The following is a 19,409-nucleotide window of genomic DNA, read 5'->3' as shown; positions in this document are numbered from 1 at the left end:
TGTGTGGTTGGTTGGTGGGGGGGGGGGGCGGCAGATTCGTCATTTTGGTGCAGGCTGCCACGAGGCCACCGTGAAAGCCACTCAATTCCAGCGAGGCCACGCCACCATTTGTTTTCGGGGGAAAGCGGCGCCATCGCAACACCTCAAAAGGTCGCAGGTCGCGAGGTCACGATTACATTGTCTACGTTTCCGTTTGGCAATTTATTTATCGATATACATAGACATCTTCATCGCATTCGTAATTTTTTTTCTTCTTTCCCCCCCCCCCCCCTTCCTTTCCAGGAGGGCTAAGAAACCGAAGGTGTCCTTTGGTGTACACAAAGCACACATTGTGTACATATTTTATGCATGCAGTGTACACTTGGTATCGTGTGTGTATGTGTGTGTGTGTGTAGAAGACAAATGCGAACGGTAAAGGAGACGCAGCCCTGCAATTTGCCTGCGCACGCAATTTTGGAGAGTCCTGTCAAAATTGCTCTTCCGCGGCCATTCATTGACACACGGGGCTAGACACTGCTCCACTGTGATATCTCCATATATGTCGTCTCACGACAAGACACCAACATTGCACTGAACGAAGCCCCATACTCGATATTAAGTGCTCCTGTCGACGACGTCTAGTAATCGAACAGCGTTTCCTTATCAATTTGAAACAGGTCCAAAGTGTGTTGCTAAATCAAATGCTCCTCGATAATATTGCTCTGGAACGCTAATAGAAACGATGAAGAATCTTGACTTAAAGCTTTCGTGACTGCAGGAATTCATATTCTTTGGAAAATATGTATTTTATTTTCTTTGAACCATCTATGTGACTTCACCGAAAGACCCAAAGAATAATATACGATGATGTTTGTTATAATATTATAATAGGTTTTTTCCCCTTTTTTCTGGCAACAAAATTAATATGATGATGATGATGTTTGTGTTTTGGCCATTTGTGCCTGTACTCAGCAACTGCAACAAAAATACCCCAATAACACAATCGGAACTGGAGAAGAAGAGGGGGGGGGGGGGGATTTGGGGGGGAACATAAATCAAATGTAGGAATTAGCCGAGTGTAGATTCAGGGCCGTATTCCTCATTGCGGCCCAGCTCAGGCACAAGCCGCTCGCTTGCTTTCAAAGACGCTGACTTGGCTCAGGCTCACTGGGCTCACGATTAAACTTCTGAGCGTGGCTCGTAGCCGGCTTAAGTTAAGCGCACGGCTTTTAAGCCCGCGGCTTCGAGACGGCTCATTCGTGCAACGACCGTGACCCGGGAGCCGAGCCTGAACTCGACCGTGTTCCGTGAAAGTGGCGGCGGCGGCGGCGATAAAAAAATGCGAAACGTGAGCGAAAACACGTTGTTGCACACAGCTCAACAAAGCTCCGTAGCCAACGCATCTTTGCGGGCGGCAACACGCCGCATCAATAAACCCTCGTCGGTGATGGGGGGTGGGGGGGGAAATCTGTCATCTTTATTTCATGTCTAGTTGCTTCAAAAGGGATACACAACACCCCTCCTGGGTTTTCATAAACCGCCGTATATGCGCAAAAGAATATGTTATTCTCAATTATTAATCTGACAGAAAGCATATCTCTCCTGGGAAGTACACTCTCTGTGTATCCTACAACAATAATAATACAATTTATATTTACAACGCCTTTGTCAATCCGCTGCTGGATCGAGGCCTCTCCATGCCGTGTTGATCATGGGGGCTGCTTCACCATACTTCACTGCGCTCATCATTGCGGGCTGAATGAATGGAAGTTTAGATATTACTCGCCACCAGTGTTAGTCATGGCAGGGAATCGAATTCAAGTTGTCGGGTTTCACAGTGTGGAGCCATAAACCAATGTGCCACTGTTCCGCCCCTGTGTATCGCATTCTGCCTTTGATTTATGATATTCCTCTGTACTGTCTTATGAATTTGTGCTCGTTAAACATCTACGTCGGAACACTGAGATACCCTATACACCCACACGTCTTCTGGCATATTGTATACGTTTCATTGCCACCCATTAGCTTCGACCGATTACCTCTGACCTCCTCTGCTCTTTGACCTTACACCAAAAAGGTGACTCCGAAGGTACTGTCGGAGATGCGCGAGATCGATGGCAATTCACAAAGAGAAAGGGAGAGGAATTAATTTGCGTCTGGCTCTACGTAAACGATATCTAAGTCACACTGTGCATCTCCATTTCCTCCTTGTATCTTAAGTTCATCAAGGTGTAGTGACACCTGACACAGGAGCCTTCAATAATAGGAGTCTTTATTTATTCCAGAACGAGACACGGTCTTCAAGGATTCCCTTCACTCCAAGTGTCCCGGACTCTCTCGCTTCCCCTTTATATATATCCCTCAAGCCCCGTTCCCGAAGGTTCCTTGACCTGCTTTCTCTCCAGCCAATCACCTTCCACTTTTCCAAACGAATTTCAACCGTCCATCCTGTTAATCATCCTACGTTTCTCACTTTTCAGGCCCGTTAAGTACCAATCAGAAAGCTTGTTTTACTTATTCTATGGGTCTTTCGGTAAAGTCACGTAGATTTTCTTTGAACCTATCTACGTGACTTTACCGAAAGAGCCATAGAACACGAATGCCGGCAGTCACGAAAGCTTTAAGTCAAGACTTGTTTTTACTTCTTGATTATCCGTATCACGTGGTATCCACCACGTCAGTTGAGTAATGTTGGTAATGATACAATCTCTACATATGTATCTGCATCCGTGCCTCACTCCAGATCTCTGGCTCGTTTTTCCATGTCAATCTCGGTCAGTGCCTTTGTGCCTCTCTCCGTGGCTGTGTCAACAAGTGCCTCAACCAGATTAGTGCGTCTATCGAGGTCTCTCTTTGTACCCATCTGCGCGTCAGAAATGCTGTCACTGTATCGCAAAGAACTCGCGACAGTTAAGATTGTGCCCTCGTGTTCATCTCGTGATTTGGGCAAAGGGAAAAGCCATCCACATACAGGAGTGAGTGGGGCGACCTGAGCATGGGTGGGGCAACCTGACTTGTGGGTGGGGCTACCTGACTTATGGGTGGGGCTACCTGACTTGTGGGTGGGGCTACGTGGGTGGGGCTACCTGACTTGTGGGTAGGGCTACCTTTGTAGTGGGTGGGGCTCCTGACTAGTGGGTGGGGCTACTTAAGTAGCAGGTGGGGCTCCTGACTAGTGGGTGGGGCTACCTGAGTAGTGGGTGGGGCATCTGAGTAGTGGGTGGGGCTCCTGCCTAGTGGGTGGGACTACCTGACTGGTGGGTGGGGCTACCTGAGCAGTAGGCTGGACTGGCAGTGGAGTAGGTAGGGAATATGAGCAGGAGGTGTAATACAAATTCAGTGAATAGTGTTAACTTCTTGTGTGGGCGGGAGGGGGGGGTTAGTGGATGAGTGGGTGTGGCTGTAAGAGTGGGCGGGGCTGAAGGAGGGAGCAGCTGGCACCTCGCCCAGCTAAGCAGCCCAGAGGTTTGGTAACTTCACTTCGGTTTGAGACAGTCACACGCACGGATTCGTCACGGCGACTGCTCACCTGGGAGGATCGGCCCCGTGGGAGTGGAGATCCCAGAGGCTCAGCGCGGCGGGCATCATAATCGCGGCAAGCAGCCAGCACACCGCCACGAGCAGCGCCATGAACAGCCCAAAGTCCCGCACAGCCGGGATCTGAGTTGGCGTGGGGCAGGCGGGACACAACAGCGACCGGCGCTCGAATGGCAAAGACAAAACATGAAGATCACCCCCCCCCCCCACCCACACTCACAGACGGTGGGCAGAACTCACAGCGACGCACAGACAAAGACCAGGCACCGAGCATGCGTGGCCACCTCTGTTTCCCCCATTGCCGGTTATGGTATTCGCACTCCACAGGCAGGTTGGTTCAAGAAGCTACTACAACCGGATCACACTGAATTCGTCCGATTTCGTCAGATCTCGGAATCTAGCCCGGGTGGGTGAGCCTAGTTGCTATTGGATGGGGGTCTGCTTGGGATGAGACGGTGTTGTTGGGCTCGCGTGGCCAGCAAGGTGGCCAGCTCCAACAATGGGTTGAATCCACCTGTATGGAGCTTTGAATATCAGCCCCTCTTAAGGCATGGTTTTCTCCCGGTACGCCAGGCTACCCGCACAAGCCAAGCCCTCACGAATGAAATTTGACCGACATCCCACTTCGAGGGCCAGAGCTATCCTAGGTAAATTAACGGTGTGATTATTAATGGGGGTGGTTCACAGCCTTGCCGATAGCTGCAGAGGTTAACGGGTTCGAATCTTGCGACTACCCCGATTAATATTCTGCGGGTGTATTAACCATAAAAATACACACCCTCTGCTTTACAGTGACATCAATCGCAAGCGTAAGCAACTGTGTGCCAGAGTCACGGTCCAAATTTGATCAAATTAACCCGGAAATAACTAAATTGGGCAACACACAGAGCATACATTCATCAACCCCCCCACCCCCCTCTAGCCTTCGCACCTTCCTGGCTCACAGGTGACGACATCACATGTATCCCTCTATTTAAGAACAAAACAGGAGGATTTCTCCAGAAATCTGACTTCCTGGCTCACGGGTGACGACATCACATGTATCCCTCTATTTAAGAACAAAACAGGAGGATTTCTCCAGAAATCTGACTTCCTGGCTCACGGGTGACGACATCACATGTATCCCTCTATTTATGAACAAAACAGGAGGATTTCTCCAGAAATCTGACTTCCTGGCTCACGGGTGACGACATCACATGTATCCCTCTATTTAAGAACAAAACAGGAGGATTTCTCCAGAAATCTGACTTCCTGGCTCACGGGTGACGACATCACATGTATCCCTCTATTTAAGAACAAAACAGGAGGATTTCTCCAGAAATCTGACTTCCTGGCTCACGGGTGACGACATCACATGTATCCCTCTATTTATGAACAAAACAGGAGGATTTCTCCAGAAATCTGACTTCCTGGCTCACGGGTGACGACATCACATGTATCCCTCTATTTAAGAACAAAACAGGATGATTTCTCCAGAAATCTGACTTGCTGGCTCACGGGTGACGACATCACATGTATCCCTCTATTTAAGAACAAAACAGGAGGATTTCTCCAGAAATCTGACTTCCTGGCTCACGGGTGACAACATCACATGTATCCCTCTATTTAAGAACAAAACAGGAGGATTTCTCCAGAAATCTGACTTCCTGGCTCACGGGTGACGACATCACATGTATCCCTCTATTTAAGAACAAAACAGGAGGATTTCTCCAGAAATCTGACTTCCTGGCTCACGGGTGACGACATCACATGTATCCCTCTATTTATGAACAAAACAGGAGGATTTCTCCAGAAATCTGACTTCCTGGCTCACGGGTGACGACATCACATGTATCCCTCTATTTAAGAACAAAACAGGAGGATTTCTCCAGAAATCTGACTTCCTGGCTCACGGGTGACGACATCACATGTATCCCTCTATTTAAGAACAAAACAGGAGGATTTCTCCAGAAATCTGACTTCCTGGCTCACGGGTGACGACATCACATGTATCCCTCTATTTAAGAACAAAACAGGAGGATTTCTCCAGAAATCTGACTTCCTGGCTCACGGGTGACGACATCACATGTATCCCTCTATTTATGAACAAAACAGGAGGATTTCTCCAGAAATCTGACTTCCTGGCTCACGGGTGACGACATCACATGTATCCCTCTATTTAAGAACAAAACAGGAGGATTTCTCCAGAAATCTGACTTCCTGGCTCACGGGTGACGACATCACATGTATCCCTCTATTTAAGAACAAAACAGGAGGATTTCTCCAGAAATCTGACTTCCTGGCTCACGGGTGACGACATCACATGTATCCCTCTATTTATGAACAAAACAGGAGGATTTCTCCAGAAATCTGACTTCCTGGCTCACGGGTGACGACATCACATGTATCCCTCTATTTAAGAACAAAACAGGAGGATTTCTCCAGAAATCTGACTTCCTGGCTCACGGGTGACGACATCACATGTATCCCTCTATTTAAGAACAAAACAGGAGGATTTCTCCAGAAATCTGACTTCCTGGCTCACGGGTGACGACATCACATGTATCCCTCTATTTAAGAACAAAACAGGAGGATTTCTCCAGAAATCTGACTTCCTGGCTCACGGGTGACGACATCACATGTATCCCTCTATTTATGAACAAAACAGGAGGATTTCTCCAGAAATCTGACTTCCTGGCTCACGGGTGACGACATCACATGTATCCCTCTATTTAAGAACAAAACAGGAGGATTTCTCCAGAAATCTGACTTCCTGGCTCACGGGTGACGACATCACATGTATCCCTCTATTTAAGAACAAAACAGGAGGATTTCTCCAAAAATCTGACTTCCTGGCTCACGGGTGACGACATCACATGTATCCCTCTATTTAAGAACAAAACAGGAGGATTTCTCCAGAAATCTGACTTCCTGGCTCACGGGTGACGACATCACATGTATCCCTCTATTTAAGAACAAAACAGGAGGATTTCTCCAGAAATCCGACTTCCTGGCTCACGGGTGACGACATCACATGTATCCCTCTATTTATGAACAAAACAGGAGGATTTCTCCAGACATCCGACTTCCTGGCTCACGGGTGACGACATCACATGTATCCCTCTATTTATGAACAAAACAGGAGGATTTCTCCAGAAATCCGACTTCCTGGCTCACAGGTGACGACATCACATGTATCCCTCTATTTAAGAACAAAACAGGAGGATTTCTCCAGAAATCTGACTTCCTGGCTCACGGGTGACGACATCACATGTATCCCTCTATTTATGAACAAAACAGGAGGATTTCTCCAGAAATCTGACTTCCTGGCTCACGGGTGACGACATCACATGTATCCCTCTATTTAAGAACAAAACAGGAGGATTTCTCCAGAAATCTGACTTCCTGGCTCACGGGTGACGACATCACATGTATCCCTCTATTTAAGAACAAAACAGGAGGATTTCTCCAGAAATCTGACTTCCTGGCTCACGGGTGACGACATCACATGTATCCCTCTATTTAAGAACAAAACAGGAGGATTTCTCCAGAAATCTGACTTCCTGGCTCACGGGTGACGACATCACATGTATCCCTCTATTTAAGAACAAAACAGGAGGATTTCTCCAGAAATCTGACTTCCTGGCTCACGGGTGACGACATCACATGTATCCCTCTATTTAAGAACAAAACAGGAGGATTTCTCCAGAAATCTGACTTCCTGGCTCACGGGTGACGACATCACATGTATCCCTCTATTTAAGAACAAAACAGGAGGATTTCTCCAGAAATCTGACTTCCTGGCTCACGGGTGACGACATCACATGTATCCCTCTATTTAAGAACAAAACAGGAGGATTTCTCCAGAAATCTGACTTCCTGGGTCACGGGTGACGACATCACATGTATCCCTCTATTTAAGAACAAAACAGGAGGATTTCTCCAGAAATCTGACTTCCTGGCTCACGGGTGACGACATCACATGTATCCCTCTATTTAAGAACAAAACAGGAGGATTTCTCCAGAAATCCGACTTCCTGGCTCACGGGTGACGACATCACATGTATCCCTCTATTTATGAACAAAACAGGAGGATTTCTCCAGAAATCCGACTTCCTGGCTCACGGGTGACGACATCACATGTATCCCTCTATTTAAGAACAAAACAGGAGGATTTCTCCAGAAATCCGACTTCCTGGCTCACAGGTGACGACATCACATGTATCCCTCTATTTATGAACAAAACAGGAGGATTTCTCCAGAAATCTGACTTCCTGGCTCACGGGTGACGACATCACATGTATCCCTCTATTTAAGAACAAAACAGGAGGATTTCTCCAGAAATCTGACTTCCTGGCTCACGGGTGACAACATCACATGTATCCCTCTATTTAAGAACAAAACAGGAGGATTTCTCCAGAAATCTGACTTCCTGGCTCACGGGTGACGACATCACATGTATCCCTCTTTTTAAGAACAAAACAGGAGGATTTCTCCAGAAATCTGACTTCCTGGCTCACGGGTGACGACATCACATGTATCCCTCTATTTAAGAACAAAACAGGAGGATTTCTCCAGAAATCTGACTTCCTGGCTCACGGGTGACGACATCACATGTATCCCTCTATTTAAGAACAAAACAGGAGGATTTCTCCAGAAATCTGACTTCCTGGCTCACGGGTGACGACATCACATGTATCCCTCTATTTAAGAACAAAACAGGAGGATTTCTCCAGAAATCTGACTTCCTGGCTCACGGGTGACGACATCACATGTATCCCTCTATTTAAGAACAAAACAGGAGGATTTCTCAAGAAATCTGACTTCCTGGCTCACGGGTGACGACATCACATGTATCCCTCTATTTAAGAACAAAACAGGAGGATTTCTCCAGAAATCTGACTTCCTGGCTCACGGGTGACGACATCACATGTATCCCTCTATTTAAGAACAAAACAGGAGGATTTCTCCAGAAATCTGACTTCCTGGCTCACGGGTGACGACATCACATGTATCCCTCTATTTAAGAGCAAAACAGGAGGATTTCTCCAGAAATCCGACTTCCTGGCTCACGGGTGACGACATCACATGTATACCTCTATTTATGAACAAAACAGGAGGATTTCTCCAGAAATCCGACTTCCTGGCTCACGGGTGATGACATCACATGTATCCCTCTATTTACGAACAAAACAGGAGGATTTCTCCAGAAATCTGACTTCCTGGCTCACGGGTGACGACATCACATGTATCCCTCTATTTAAGAACAAAACAGGAGGATTTCTCCAGAAATCTGACTTCCTGGCTCACGGGTGACGACATCACATGTATCCCTCTATTTAAGAACAAAACAGGAGGATTTCTCCAGAAATCTGACTTCCTGGCTCACGGGTGACGACATCACATGTATCCCTCTATTTAAGAGCAAAACAGGAGGATTTCTCCAGAAATCCGACTTCCTGGCTCACGGGTGACGACATCACATGTATCCCTCTATTTATGAACAAAACAGGAGGATTTCTCCAGAAATCCGACTTCCTGGCTCACGGGTGATGACATCACATGTATCCCTCTATTTACGAACAAAACAGGAGGATTTCTCCAGAAATCCGACTTCCTGGCTCACGGGTGACGACATCACATGTATCCCTCTATTTATGAACAAAACAGGAGGATTTCTCCAGAAATCTGACTGTCGCTTGGTGATGCTCGCTGTAATTACCGGTGAAACGTTGTACTCGAATTTTAAATATGGGTTAAAATCTTGACCTAAAGCTTTCGTGACTGCAGTAATTCATATTCTTTGGGTTTTTCGTTAAAGTCACGTAGATAGAATAATAAAATAATAAAAAAATTAAAATGAAATAAAGTGCATATTCACTTTATTTTCATTTGACTTTATTTTTATTATTTTATTGTTTTATCTACGTGACTTTACTGAAAGACCCAAAGAATATGTTATGGGTTTACTCCCCGACACAATAGTGTGCTGTACGAGTAACGAATTGGCCACGTTTTGTTTACGTGACAAACCTCACTAATTGGCTGTGTCGGGTGGTGGCGGGTTTAACGACACATTTATATTTACGCGATCTAACCCAAAAAACCTCTTAATGGACACATAGCAACTTTCGCTCCGACCGCAAGAAAAACTTGTCAGGACCCACCCTCATGCTTTCCTGAGTAAACAAGCGGAATAATAATAATTGTAATTGATGTGTGCACAATAGGCAGGATAGATTCAGGGCCACCAGAAAATAAAACGCAGCGAGAAAATTACGCTGTTAATGCATCCCCTCCGTAGATACAGCACATAACATACATAGAGAAAGATTCCCCGTATAGCCTTAACAGACTTTTGGTGCAAGTCGTGTGAGGGAGCACATATGAAGGCCGACACGGCGCACGATGGAGTGGGTGGGAAGCATCAAGCCGGGCCGCCTTTGCCTACCTAGTAGCGATATTTACACAATGCATCAGGTATTCATTTGAGGCCGAGTCAACCGTAGGTGAGGCCCAGGACCAACTCAAAAAAATTGTCACTGGTGTTGATGGCCGTGAACGGGAATCGAACTTGGCTCTCTCAGTTTAGAGCACAGCACGCTAACCACTGTGCCACCCCTCCCCATGACAAAGATCCCCCCCATGATGATGACCCACACAAAAACAATACACAAACACACACACACCTGTGCGCACACTGCGCGGCCCACGAATTTTCACGGAGTGTATTTCGAAAACGGGCGCCATTCATGTCACCATGTCATAATGGCAACAATAAAAATCCAGCGGTCATTTGTCCGCGCGATTGCGCGTCTCCAGCACCCACCACGAGGAACGTAAGCAGACAACCGGGAAGTTTATATCTCCAATACCGCCGCCGCTGTCGTCCCCACTGCGCCGTGTATTGACTTTTTTTCCCGACTAATGTCCAACCGTTCATCGTTCGACGGGTCAAAGTTTTTGCCCACTTATTGCACACGCAAGCGACAAAGCAACAAAACGCGCGAGAGCAGCGCGCCGCGTTCACGCCTCTTGTTCACCCGGCGTGAACAAGAGGCACTCGGGGACACTCCAAATAAAGCACGCGTGCGGACACACCTACCCACGCCTCACCAACCCACCCTTCCCTCACCTACCCACGCCTCACCAACCCACCCTCCCTCACCAAACCCCTCCCTCATCAACCCACCCTCCCTCACCAAACCCCTCCCTCATCAAACCCCTCTCTCACCAACCCACCCTCCCCTCACCAAACCCCTCTCTCACCCCCCCCCCACTCCTCCCTCAACCCCCATCACCAACCCACCTCTCCCTCACCAAACCCACCCGCACCCCTCCCCCCTCCAACCCCCGCCCCCCCTCACCAACCCACCCCTCCCTCACCCTTCCCCTCACCAATGCCCCCCCCCCAACCCCCACGCACCCCTCACCATCCCCTCACCAACCCCACCCCGCACCTGCGAGAAGGCGTTGGCCGCGTACGACGAGGCGGTGGTGAAGGAGGTGAAGAAGGTGGCGCGCCCGGCCACGCGCACCGCTCGCCCGATGCGCTCGTCCCGGCGGGTGCACGACGCCACCGCCTGCCGGTAGGCGCTCACAAACACGAAGACGTCGTCCACGCCTGGGACCCCGTCAACCCGCGGCGGGGGGGGGCAGGAGACACGGAGAGAGGAGGGGGGGGGGAGGCGAGGAGAGAGAGGGCATCGTCGCGATTATAAGGACGTTTTAAGGCAGATGGATAATGTTGATGTTTCCGCTTTCGCGACCTTCTACAATTAATAACGGTTTGATTTGGAACGATCGCTGGCTCCATGCGAGGCCACGTCCTCGCTCAAAGTCATCGGTGATCGTGGCCCATCCATTCAGCTCCATCCGTGCTATTTACTCACCAGCATTGCGTCAGAAACTCTTCCCCGGTCGCATACATTTCTTCACATTGCTTACGTAACTTCACTGTGCCCACAATTTTCCCAGTCAAAACATTTCGATTTCAGTCTCTTGTTTTCTCGTTACATATCCAAGAAATCAAACGTTGGCTTTCTCAAATGATTCTGATGAATGTTCTTGCTGCGTGCCATGCTGCTCGCCATAATACATTCATGTTACTCATGTTGTTCCGCCCATAAAATGTTAAACGTTTATTCCTAAAAAACACATTTCTGTCCCTGCTAGTTTTCTTCATCAAGTCTTTGTAGTTGTTCAACTATCATGCTGATATGAGAGAACAAACATATGTAACAATGCAGTATAGCAATTATTCTAATTAATTTCTTTTTTTTTCGAATATAGCTCCCATTAAAACAAAATACTGTGTACACATTGGGGAGCAGTGGCGCAGTGATTAGCGCACTGTGCTATTAACCCGCAAAGCTAAGGTCGATTCCCAGCCAAGTCTGTAAACATCAGTGGCCAGCGACATCCGAACCAGTCTTCCCTGGAAACGCGACCCACCCCACCACTCGCCAACCCACACTGACCAGCATGGGGAAGCATGGTCAAACAACTCCCGTGACAGACACGTCATGGGCAAGGCCTTCATAAATCAGTGGATTAACAGCAGCCCATGAAAAATTTATGGTAATAACGTTTATTTTTCAAGGCCATCGAGAGAAAAATAAATATGTTCACCGTTTAGCCGACTGGCCTTCTCCAGGAGTACAACGTGTCTGAGAGAGAGTCTCCCTCTGCGAACTATGATTATTCCAGAAGGCCAGTCGGCCGAAACGTGGGGAGATATTTACATTCTCTGGGCGACTGTGGAAACAAATTTGGTGATTATAGACTAAGCTGTTGTCCATTGCCAAAGTTTGCTAATGCGGCAACTTGAAATGCTATCCGTTTAAAATACCAGCAGTTTGCCGAGTGATCCCTGGGCAATGCTGATAGTAGCTGCGGGCACCGTTATTTGATGCTCGTATGTTTTATTTTTGCATCCGACGAACGAATATTATTTATCGAGGAATGTCTCGCCGAGTCCCCGAAGCTCATTTTCACAAGGGATCAGCATTATTTATTCCTTAATTAACCTCGAATTCATTAGACGCAGATACAGATGCTGTAGTTAGACTAATACAGAGATGGATCGATAGATGGCAGGTAGACAAATTAGACAAACAGACTGACTGGAATGGTACAGTAAATTGAGGGGGTTTTTTTGCTGATTGGCCGTGTCGGGTGGTGTAGGTTTACGACACATTTATAAATAACGCGATCTAACCCACAAAAACCTTTATTATGAAAAAGTATATTTACATTTGTAATGCAGTAACTGTTTGCAACAGAAAAATACAATTTAAATAAAAACCTCCGCGTGTCGATGACGATGATTGCCATTTTGGTTACTAACTAGCAACTATTTCTATTTTACCAGGTTAGGCCGACTTTGCTATTGGCTTCTGTTTTAGAAGCGACCTGGCCACAAATGATAGCTCAACCAAGTGGCTTAGCGAGTGTACATTTACAACAGCCAAATCATCTAAGCAATCTAGAACGCATTAACCACCCGGGGTTGCGACTTGCGTGGGTTTATCCACCGGTGCGCCGCAGTACGGATCTCCCGACGTGCATTCGCGGCTACGCCGCGCGTTGCTCGGCGCGGCGTCCGACGTTTCGCCCCGCGTGGCCGAAGCGTCTTCGGCAACTTGCCGACCCTTAACTCTGCCAGACGGCGTGGCGAGACTTTAAGAGTCAACCCGGATTCGTCATGTGTGGAATTGGTCTCCAAGAGTCCGTCGGGGGGGGGGGGGGGGGGGGGGGAGTGGTGGAGGGATACTGTTTGGACAGAGCTTGGGATTGCCGCGTGTATAGTGCTCAGCAGCTCGTTTGTATGCGTGCATGTTGTACTTCTTCCGCACCGTACGTAGCCCCAACCGTGCTAACTGGAGGTGCGGGAGCTTCGGTGTCGAGCAGAAGGAAGGAAGCGGTAGCGAGGTGTGGTCACATCTATGGCAAATGCCACGGTGGCCTCATTACAAGCATCAATGAACAAGAGACAAAGAGGGCGTACGTGAAAAAGAGTAAACAAACGCAAAAAAAAACCGTTGAGAAAATCATGAGACACGACCGTATAAATTTAACACGTAAGCTTTCGCGACCAATATTATTCACAATAAAGGTTTTTTTGGGTTAGATCACGATCTAACTAAAAAAAAACCTTTATTACGACCGTATAAGTAATGCACCCCACGACCACCTGCGACGTGGCCGATTCTGTCACACCCCAGAAGCTAAGCAGGGCTCAGAAGCCTGGGAAGCGAGTGGAAGGGTGAGCAACGCACAAACTAGCAGGTCGACCGTCGTGGCTACGGCTGCGGGACCGAGCGGTGGACAGCAAAACATCCAGAACTGTACCGCACTTATACACTCCCTGCTTTCCAACAAACCGCACCGACCAGCGCGGTGAAGCATGGTCAAATATCCATCACTGCCTGCCCGGTATGGATATATCGTCATCCAGCAGTGGATTGAGAAACGGGCTGTACATGTACATTTCAAGCAATGCGACAAACGCATGAGCGAGCTGAAAATTCTTGAAACGATGAATTTCAGATGCAGGGGCACGCAAACAATGCATCGGTTGCGTCTGGGCTGGCTTGGATACAATCCCTTTATAGTGTCGACGCCACATGGATTCGCTTGTCCAGCTTTGGGCACTTTTGATGTTGCAATTCTTGTAAGTATTTCATTGAACAAAACGGTTCAGGTACACACGGAGGGCACGTATGGGAATTGGCACCGGCGCAGACGCGGCGCGAAGTACAAAGATTATCACCCACGACGTTGAAGCGGCCGCCGCTTCATTTTCGGCTTCACAAAAGCTGGCCGCGCGTGTACGGCGTGCGATCAATTCCAGCAGGAGTCCACGCGGAACGTCGAAAGCGCCGGCCGCCAACACGGCCGCACGTCCAAAACTTCAAACGACGATGTCACCCGTGAATTAGAACATTTACTAAAAAAAAAAGAGCTGCTGCTGCTGCTTCCTCGTCGTATGAATTGACGCCCGTTATCGATCCGTAGTGCAGGTCCGATAAACGTACTTTTATGATTTTTAAAAAAAATTCTTTACAGACGTCGGGGAAAGAGTTTATTGAGCGGCGAGTTGAAAGGGAACGTTGTTACGAAGGGTTACAACCAGTAATTCGTTTTCTCACGTCACTTTTTCCCGGCACTCATTACCACGGGCGTTACATACTCATGTGGCGCAATTGTTGGCACAGAGGCCCGGTCGGCAGTGAAGTTGCTTTTTACGGCAAGGTCTTATTTAGACAATAGGTTAACAAAAAATCACTCTGCAATGTGAAAATACTCAACGATGATAATGAAAGAAAATTAATGGCCAATCAAGCCCAATGAATTTGTCCTGAGACTCGGTAACAATTAACCGGATAAGTGATGCATACTGTCATTATCGACAATGGTCGTCCTATTCTTAGTTCTTTCTGTAAAGTCACGTTGAAGGGAAACAACAAAATAATAAAATATATATAAAACAATAAAAATTCTCACGACGTTTCGACCATAACACAAACGGTCGTCTTCAGGTGTGTCGGTTTGCATAAATTTATTTATTTTTAAACGGTGTATTTATTGATTTACTTTTAAAAAACGTTAGCACCACGCGCAGCGATTTGGCAGTTTATTTAGACGGACTAGTCCATCTATGTTCTGAAAAGCGGAGGGGGGAGACGATTTTTTTTTAATGCATGCTGTCTGAAAGCCACTGTAAGCGTGAACAATCAATTAAGACCTGAAATGGTTTATCAAATCTTTCCAATGATTGCTAAGCCAGAATCCATCTTCTCGGTTGAAATTGTCTCTGTGCTTGTATATGTGGATAGCCTCATGAACGAATCTCTCATGGTAGCCAGATGGCTTACAAAGAACCTCTGTCTTGGAAAAGTCAATGTCATGTGAGCCTACTGAATTATAACAATGATCTGCCACGGCCGAGGTGTTGGTCCTACCGTGTTTAAGGTCTGCTTTGTGTTCACGAAATCAGTCCGAGACATGGCGTTTGGTTTCTCCAATGTAACTACTACCACAGAGGCAACTTAGTTTGTAGACACCAGGGTATTGTATGTCCAGAATCACATCTTTTACAGACGGAACCAGATCACGGATTTTATGTAATGTGTTGAAACGGACCTGGATCTTGTGTTTATACAAGATTTTGGAGATCTTTTTTGTGATCCCCGCAATGTTGCCTCTGTGGTAGTAGTTACATTGGAGAAACCAAACGCCATGTCTCGGACCGATTTCGTGAACACAAAGCAGACCTTAAACACGGTAGGACCAACATCTCGGCCGTGGCAGATCATTGTTATAATTCAGTAGGCTCACATGACATTGACTTTTCCAAGACAGAGGTTCTTTGTAAGCCATCTGGCTACCATGAGAGATTCGTTCATGAGGCTATCCACATATACAAGTACAGAGACAATTTCAACCGAGAAGATGGATTCTGGCTTAGCAATCATTGGAAAGATTTGATAAACCATTTCAGGTCTTAATTGATTGTTCACGCTTACAGTGGCTTTCAGACAGCATACATAAAAAAAAAATTCGTCTCCCCCCTCCTCTTTTCAGAACATAGATGGACTAGTCCGTCTAAATAAACTGCTAAATCGCTGCGCGTGGCGCTAACGTTTTTTTTTATAAATAAATACACCGTTTAAAAATAAATACATTTATGCAAACCGACACACCTGAAGATGACCGTTTATGTTATGGTCGAAACGTCGTGAGAATTTGTATTGTTTTATATATATTTTATTATTTTGTTGTTTCTCTTCAACGTGACTTTACCGAAATAACTAAGAATATGAATTACTGCAGTCACGAAAGCTTTAAATCAAAATTTAATGGTCGTCCTCTGAAGAAAATTACCTCTGCCATGAGAATGTAGAATTTCCACCACTGGCTCAGGGCCGCCAAATGACACCCACCCCATTGGCTGTTGGAGCAAGGAGACGGTGTGAGTCGACTATTTGTTATTCAAGGTCAAGAGGTCACTGTGGCCAATGCCACAGATGCCACCCCCACATTTGGACATCTCTTCCTTCCATCCTTTTGTTCTTTTTGGTAGCCGACCTCTGGGTAACCCCATCTCGGGAACCGCTTTTTGTGTTTAGTTTGATGTCTTTCCCCCGCAACTCCGATCAGCACGATTAGCACGAAGTATAGTGCAAAAGAAGTTCTACATTCATACATACCTGCCCTGCTCCATACTGCACACTTGTCCCACCCATCACAGCATTCCCTATCTGATTATATCCAGTACGGCTCACGGAATCGCATATATCACAACTACTTCTGAGATGCCTTCAAGGTGACCTCGAGGCCTCACCGGTGACCCCTGGAGTGTAGTACGTCTCGTGACAATCGAGACCCGAGCTTGCAATTCTCAGAGCTGGAGTTTAAAGCGGCACCACTTCAATGCGATCAATTATTCGGCGATACCTGCCGTGTTGGCAGTGGTGAATTCAAGCACAACGAAGAACTCGGTCGTCAATAACGCCGCCCTTAAAAGGAAAATAGATTGAATAAGTGACATTTCAGACAATCGCCCTTCTTGACATAAAATAAATGGAGTGTGATGGTGGTTTTTTTGTTGTGCAATCAGTGACCGGGCTGTGGCCATCACTACACTCGAGAACCCAGTAAGTAAAAGTTAAAGAAAAATTGTTATCGCAGTTGGTGGCCAAAACCGGGATCCGATCCCAGGATCTCTGCGGTGCCAACTCAGCGTTCCGACCTCCGATACCCCCCACCCCGGCCCTCCCCGCCGCCAACTCTCCAGTGTAACCCCCGGGTCGCGAGACCGCGTCGCTCCGGGCGCGTCCGCTCACCGATTCCGACAATGACGAATGCGGCGACGCCGTTGAGGATGCCCAGGTATCGCACGCCGAGCACCACGTGGTGCAGGAAGAGGCACACGAGGCAGCTGAGCACGATGGTCGCGAGGCCGAAAAACGTGAGCAGCACTGCAAAGGGGGGGGGGGGGGGAGGGGCACAGGAACGATCGCTGTATAAACAAAGCCAGTCAAGTGAGGGAGCCTTCATTTTGTTTTTTGTTTGGGGAGATGATTCGGGACTGCGCCAATAAATGTGAGCGCACGCATGCATGTGCATGGGTGCGTCACGGCGAGCGGTGGCACAGCGACCCCCTCCCCCGGGTCCGATTCCCGGTCACGACCAATAACAGTGGCGTGTACTTAAACGGGTAATAGGCCTCCCCCCTAGGTCGACTCAGCCTCAAATGAGTACCTTCTGGCGGTGCGTGAACATCAGGACTGAGGACACAATGGCGGCCGGGCGTGGTGCTGGCCATCCACCCCGTCGTGTGCCGTGCTGACCTTCATAGGTGCTCGCTGACAGCACTTGACCCAACAGTCTGTTTAAGGCTATACGGGGGACCTTTGTATGTGCGCGTGTACGCGAGTGTACGTGCGTGCACTCACGCGAGCCCTGCGTCAGGGCGCACACGAGCAGCGCCACGCAGGCGCCGCTAGCCGCGGCCAGGCGCATGTCTCCCCAGAACGTGTCGCGCACCTCCTGGTCGAAGAGGTCGTACCCGCCGTACAGCACCCGCACCTTCCTGCCACACCCGGCGATGGCCGACACACACGGAGGGGGTGATGGAGGGGGGGGGGGGTGGGGGAGCCCTCGCTCAGCGTCCCGCAGACCGCTCCGGGGCAAAACGCCACTCTTCGTCGGAGCGTGAAAGGGAACGGCGAGGAGAAGATCACCGGGCCCTGACCTCGTCTCGACCGCGAAGACGAACGCGCACCGAGCGGCACGCAAAGCGCGCTCGCGAAAGCCAGCGAGAGACAAATGCGTTTCGATTAATCACCGCCATCGCGATCATCATCATCATCATCAGAGATCATTCGGCCAGGAGCAATCCACTGCTGGATGAAGGCGTTGCTATCCGTCCCTTGCGATGCAACGATCCACCGAGCACCTGCTCACGAGCCAATTTCATCGCTCCATTTCGCCCCCATCTTGACTGCCACTCCATCACTGCTCTCGACCATCGAGCCAACGTCCATTCTTGCGAAGTGTCCAGCAGCCCAAGCCCACTTACTTTTCTCAACAGCTTTTGGCTGGCCATCGAACACGGACGGGTCACTGCATCGCACGCTTTCAGATGCGCTTCTGCGACCATCTGGAACGTTCTTACTTTCGATATTATGAAATCACTGGAGCTATGCACTTTTAAATCACCTAGATTAAATACTAATTTCTTTAGAATTGCTTTTTGTGTTTAGTTTGTCCTTCCCACGCACCTCCGATCAGCACGGTTGACTACGTACGGTGCAAAATAAGTTCAACATACACACAAAATTATGTCGTTAGCCTGCGTATGTTTTCTGATCCTCTTGTTGCTCTCTCTCTCTCTATGTAATTCCAGGGATGCACCTTGCAGTGCTTCTTTGGGCACTGTTGGTATTTCATTAATGTCCGCGTTTCTGATCCATGTCATTCTGTATCGATTTTTTTCTCATGGTCTTAGCGAGCACGTCTAGCAGCTGGTATGGCAAAACAGGGGGTCGGTGGAGTGGGTGCATCTGAATTTCCATTGAACAACCACAACCGACTTCGAACCAAGTGGTGCTAGTTTAACACGTAGGCTTTCGCGACCAATATTATTCATAATAAAGGTTTTTGGGTTGGATCGCGTTATTTATAAATGTGTCGTAACCCTCCACCACCCGACGCGGCCAAACAGTAAAAAATGTGTCACGTTTACAAAGGACAAATAGTTCACTACTTTAGCCCACCGGTGTGTTGAAGAGTGAATCATCATTTAAAATTTGAGTACGACGTTTCGCTGGTAAATACATCCAGCATTATCGGGCAATTCGCCAGAATGGTAAAGCCCTCACTTGCTCCCGGTCTTAAATAGAGCA

The 19,409-nt window shown here is 47.9% G+C and overlaps 1 protein-coding gene across 2 annotated transcripts in view; it reads right to left on the bottom strand.

Moving 5' to 3' along the window:
- DISP3 (dispatched RND transporter family member 3) overlaps positions 1-19,409 on the bottom strand; it is a 246,057-nt gene that overhangs the window by 175,824 nt on the left and 50,824 nt on the right. For both annotated transcript variants that reach the window (XM_076070260.1, XM_032961968.2), the window contains 4 exons: positions 17,958-18,094; positions 17,346-17,480; positions 10,956-11,119; positions 3,509-3,639 (listed from right to left, as the gene is read on the bottom strand). In XM_076070260.1, the coding sequence (XP_075926375.1) occupies positions 3,509-3,639; positions 10,956-11,119; positions 17,346-17,480; positions 17,958-18,094 (567 nt within the window). The remainder of the gene's footprint in view (positions 1-3,508; positions 3,640-10,955; positions 11,120-17,345; positions 17,481-17,957; positions 18,095-19,409) is intronic.

The sequence above is a fragment of the Petromyzon marinus genome, chromosome 28, assembly GCF_048934315.1.
Source record: "Petromyzon marinus isolate PM22_M1 ecotype Great Lakes invasive population chromosome 28, UKy_Petmar_22M1.pri1.0, whole genome shotgun sequence".
Classification (NCBI taxonomy): domain Eukaryota; kingdom Metazoa; phylum Chordata; class Hyperoartia; order Petromyzontiformes; family Petromyzontidae; genus Petromyzon; species Petromyzon marinus.
The sequence above is the reverse complement of the archived record's forward strand: the minus strand, read 5'-3'. Positions and strand labels throughout refer to the sequence as shown.